A 5,000-nucleotide genomic window follows, 5' to 3' on the forward strand; every position below is an offset into this window, starting at 1 on the left:
ATGATGAACAATGATCATATCATATCATATATCATATATCTTTACTTACCCTCGGATTTTTAGACTAGCTTGGTGTAGCTAACATCTCTGAGCATTTACCCTCCCAACCATGATACACCACACAAGACAGACCACAACACCGGGAACTACATGCCCTACTCTTTGCGACAAGTGTGTGGGTTCTTTTATGTCCCACACGATTATGATTAACGATGATGAACGATATGTGACCTCTAGATGCGAGTTTGCAATCTCATATCCAATGTAAGGTTGTGAAATAATAATAATTATTATTTATCATTAATGGCTGTACAAAGTAAATATAAATTGGTGCTTGCAGTGTACAGATCTACCCAGGTTGTCACTTTTTTTGCAAACTTATCTAAATTGGACCCACGAGGCAGCCATTTTAAAAGTTAGCACCTTTGCGTTCACCACTGGGCACACAATAACATACTGGATAAATGACCTTTATAATAAAGTCGCCAAAAGAATGCTAACAGCAGACCAGCTTTTGAATTCCATTGTTGCAGACATTTGCCAACTGGGGAGTGGATTATCTTAAAGTGGATGGCTGTTTTTCTAATCCGTTTAGTTTTGATGTTGGCTTCCCAAAGTTCACTAAAGCACTGAATGCAACTGGAAGACCAATTATTTTGAGCTGTGAGTGGCCTCTCTATCAGAGCAAAATAGGCATCAAGGTATAAAATATTGTTTTGGAGGTGTGAAGATGTAAACAAGTTATCACTTTGTGGTGCATGTAGCTAGTCATAATTAGCCAATTGTGGGTGTGTTTATTCATAACTTTTGAAAATCAATGTAGCTCACTCAGCCTGAAAAGTCAAGGCTTGCATCTGGTTGAGCTTTGAAATGCACTGGTTTAAAAAAGTCTTAGACTAAATTCTGGAATCTCATGTACATCTTCATAATTCAAAATCCAACTTGACTTATAGGTTTGTCTTGTTTGTTGGCTTTATAAAACCCTTAGCCTTCTTAGATATGATGCCAAGGCAACCTCATTTCTTGGAGAGAACAGGGAAAGACCACAACATTGTGAATTCATTTTCCACATCCCACAGGGTTTATAAACACTCTGAGGTTGTAAAGTAAAGTAAAGCAACCATATTAATATCGATAACTTGTAACAGTAATTCAACTGACAAACCTGAGATCGATGGTCCGCTCATTTTACTCCCCCATCTCCATCTCAGTGCTCTGTTTTACTGATATTTAAAGCTACTTAAGCTACACAGAAAGGAAAGAAGTCAAAACAAGGACGTGAGATGCAGGGATCGAACTCGGCATGTCTTGCACCAAGGCTGCGCACTAACCAACTGTGCCATCTTTGCTCCTACAAGGAGGGGTGTGTGTGGTGTGAGGTGGGACCTACAGTTTATAGCCCTTATCCCCAGCAGACTCGAGAGTCCAGCCATTTGCAAATGAAATTACGTAGGCAGACTTTATTTTCAGTTATTTTGCTTGGGGTTCACACTTGTGACCTCTGGTCTTTGGCTGTCTGATGCACATCTAACTGATCTCAGATATGTCCAGTAATGTACCTAATATGATGAATATTGATTTTGATAAATATGCATCGCAATAACACATGTACTTATTTTCCATACTTTTTTCCAAAATTTCAACATCACTTGTGTCCAGAACGACGATCAGTGGGTCCCTAGCCTTTAATATTACTCCCTTAATTAATTAAAGGAGAAAATTTTACTTGAACGTGATGTGAAACAGCTGAGGATATTCCTAACCTGAAAGGGTCTGAAAGCAACCGTTAAGCTGAGTTGTTTGTTGTGTTTGTGTAGTTGGTATTTGGACACAGAGGAAAACTTTGTGATTTTTATATAATTCTATATGTGCATATAATTTGTTGTATTTCTTGACATAAGTGACTGTCAGCCAGCACTGCACAGTTGGCTTATGCGATTACATTAATGACCTGTAATGCTCTATTTTTGTACATGAATACACTTTCATACCCTCCTCAAGGGGCACTGCAAAAGGCAATTGTATTAACTGGTTTCGACATTCTCGGTTTATCATATAATGGAAGGCTTTTGAGTGTGAACAGCAATATTGCTACATTGTATTCAATGCCATTCCTTTGCAGCCTGATTACAATGCCATTGCCAAAAGTTGCAACACTTGGAGGAACTATAAGGATGTGCAGGTTTGATTTAAGCTGTAATGATGAGTAAGTAAAATGTTGTTGTCATTAGGCTGAATAGGAATTTCAGGCGATGAGGCATTTGTCCTTGTTATAAGACAAGCCAAAACACTCAAGGGAATTTTTCTTAAGGGGCATCTAGTAACCTAAAATATTATTTTCTTGAACTTTGCACTTTTAATTTGAACGAAAGGTAATAACTATAATGATGTTAATACCAAGAACAATAATAAACTACTTGTGTAATTATTATTTAATTTATCAAAGGCGGCATTTACTGTCCAAAATTTCGACTTGATGTGACGAAACAACTCGGGTCCAAAATCACATTGCTGACATTGATTACACATACGCACCTTTGCAGTCAAACATTTTCTCTGTCAAACCTCAGGATTCATGGTCATCTGTATTAAATATTGTGGATCACTTTGCTGAGAATCAAGACACATACATTGCAGCTGCTGGACCTGGGCACTGGAATGATCCAGATATGGTAAGAACATGGTAGTTTATACATGGTTTGCAACCAATCTCTTGAGATACAGATAACAATGATGTGGGGTGAGGGGGGGGGGGGGGGTGGGGAGGGAGGTCTGAATAGGGTGGCTAGCCATTTTCTTGGTTGATAAATAAAATAAATTTACAAATTATTTACGATCTGACAATATGCAAGTTATTTCAAATCTGGACGGCCTCTCTCTTCGCATACAATGTATTAAGGTACCACCCAACTATCTGATTTCCTCGACTCATAAAAATAACGAAGAAATCTATTTATTTTCTACTTTTGTAACAGAGTATTTCTATTTTTCTGTTTTTTATTGTATTTTTATTTTTTTGGAACAGATACTGTTTACCTGACGTGAGCTTTTTATTAATGCAAAACGTGAACAAAGTCAAAATGGCAGCCTAATCTATCTGGACTTTTGTCAGAGTATATATTTCGATTCTTTCAATTCACCGCATCAAAATATTCCTAGATCCGCCATTGTGCTGGTGGACGAACAAAAGGAACGAGGAAGAGACAAATTTCGAATATCGACTGAATGAAAAACATTTTGGGATATTGGCTCCAAAACTACTCAAAATACTGCCAAAAATCAGTTTTCGCAAAATGGTGCGTTTTTAGGCTGAAACGAAGCTTTTGGACAAATTTCAATGGAGTCGATGACGTAATGTGCAAACCATCTGAAGACGAAGATACTGTGCAGCTGTGATTGGCCAGCTTAAGGCCACTGGCATTGCGTGCCGTGGAATAATTTTCGTATGTGAAAATCCCGCCAAAGCTGAAATTCATCCAATTAATTCGCTACGATAGAGCGGTTTTCACTCAGTGATTGATTCAAAGTTCTCGCGCCACTTTTTCAACCAATCAGAGATGAAACCAAAACCAATCGTGGCTCGCGCGTGCACATTTTCCCGCGCTTTGTGTGGGCTCCGTGTAATTACTTCAAGTTTTGATTGGTTTACTGGATTGTCTCCGTCCTTTTTGATTGGCCAAAGTAATTACTTTGGTTTTGGTTTTACGACACTCGATTGAAGCTCGCTCAAAGCAATGCGAACTTTACGTTACAAAGCGAAAGATCAACAAACCTGTCGGTTGAATGTGAGCCTTTAAGCAGGCCATTTTCCTCGGAATACATGTAGCTTACCCGACTTCTTCAAAGTAGGATGTCCCGCCTGATCCTATTTCCACAAGATTTATGTAATCAAAATCTTACGGGCCTCATTTTGTTATCTTTACTGTCATTTAGGGCAATTTTCATTTCCACTCCATTCACGCATGTCACACTGAGGCCACAAATTGAATTATTACACTACAGGCCTTGAACTCAGTGGGTCAAGCCACAGGCCAACTCATCCAAGAAATTTTCCATAAAAACTACAAATGGCAGCCTTTCTTTCCCAAAGTCCGTTTTACTGACAGTCAGGTCAATGAAGTTCACTTACCTTTTATTTTCTGTGTTGTTTCGGGTGATTTGATGGGTCTTGGGACGCTTTATTCCCCCTCCTCACTGACGCGTCGCCAAATACAAAGGAGAAAATAGCCCTTGATCAGATGAATCCAGCCTTGATTGGCCGTTGCGAATTAGGGCCTTGCTAAACTGGGAAACGTTATTGCGGTCACAAATGTTTCTCAGTTTAGCCGCGCATATGTCGCAAAAACAAATTTTGTGTTTCGGAAGCAAAAAATGTTTCTGACTTTTATCAAAGACATTTTGCTGCCCGGACATAAACTTTGTTTGGACAACATTTAGCCTCTTGCGAAACATTGCTGACTAGTTTCCAGTGCTGCACATCAAAAATGTTTCCTAGCAACGGTCGAGGCGAAAAAGAAGCCAAATGGGGGACATTGTGGTGCAGAGAATCTTAACAGCGGACTCGGGTCAAAGGAAAGGATTAGGGTATAAGGAATGGTAATGCAAATATGAGGAGATCCAATTTCTGATTACGTTGTATGAAAAGGGAGCCTATTTATGTAATTTACCCGATGTCAGAGAAATATGAGATAACAAAGCAAATCTTAAGCCGCTAATTCAGTCACGAACCACTTTTTGCCCTTTGTTTTAGCCAATCCCTCGTTTCCTCTTACAATGTGGCTGAGATGGCCATTTCTTAACACGCTCAGGGAAACCTCATAGGGAGATAAACATTCAGTCCCAGACTTCTCCTGAGAGGACATTCCTACTAATACACCTGCGTACTACATTGTTTCCTCGTTTTGCCACCTGAGAAGGATGACAATTTTCTTGCTTCCCACTAGTTTAGCCACCCAGGAATTCGTTTCTGCAGCAATGTTTCGTAGTTTAGCCAGGCCCTT

The 5,000-nt window shown here is 39.3% G+C and overlaps 1 protein-coding gene across 1 annotated transcript in view; it reads left to right on the forward strand.

Moving 5' to 3' along the window:
* LOC138038594 (alpha-N-acetylgalactosaminidase-like) overlaps window positions 1–5,000 on the forward strand; it is a 20,793-nt gene that overhangs the window by 8,576 nt on the left and 7,217 nt on the right. Inside the window, exons 7-9 of the mRNA XM_068884564.1 lie at window positions 534–701; window positions 2,123–2,182; window positions 2,571–2,672. Coding sequence (XP_068740665.1) covers window positions 534–701; window positions 2,123–2,182; window positions 2,571–2,672 — 330 coding nt within the window. The remainder of the gene's footprint in view (window positions 1–533; window positions 702–2,122; window positions 2,183–2,570; window positions 2,673–5,000) is intronic.

This window comes from Montipora capricornis, chromosome 2 (genome assembly GCF_036669925.1).
Source record: "Montipora capricornis isolate CH-2021 chromosome 2, ASM3666992v2, whole genome shotgun sequence".
NCBI lineage: Eukaryota > Metazoa > Cnidaria > Anthozoa > Scleractinia > Acroporidae > Montipora > Montipora capricornis.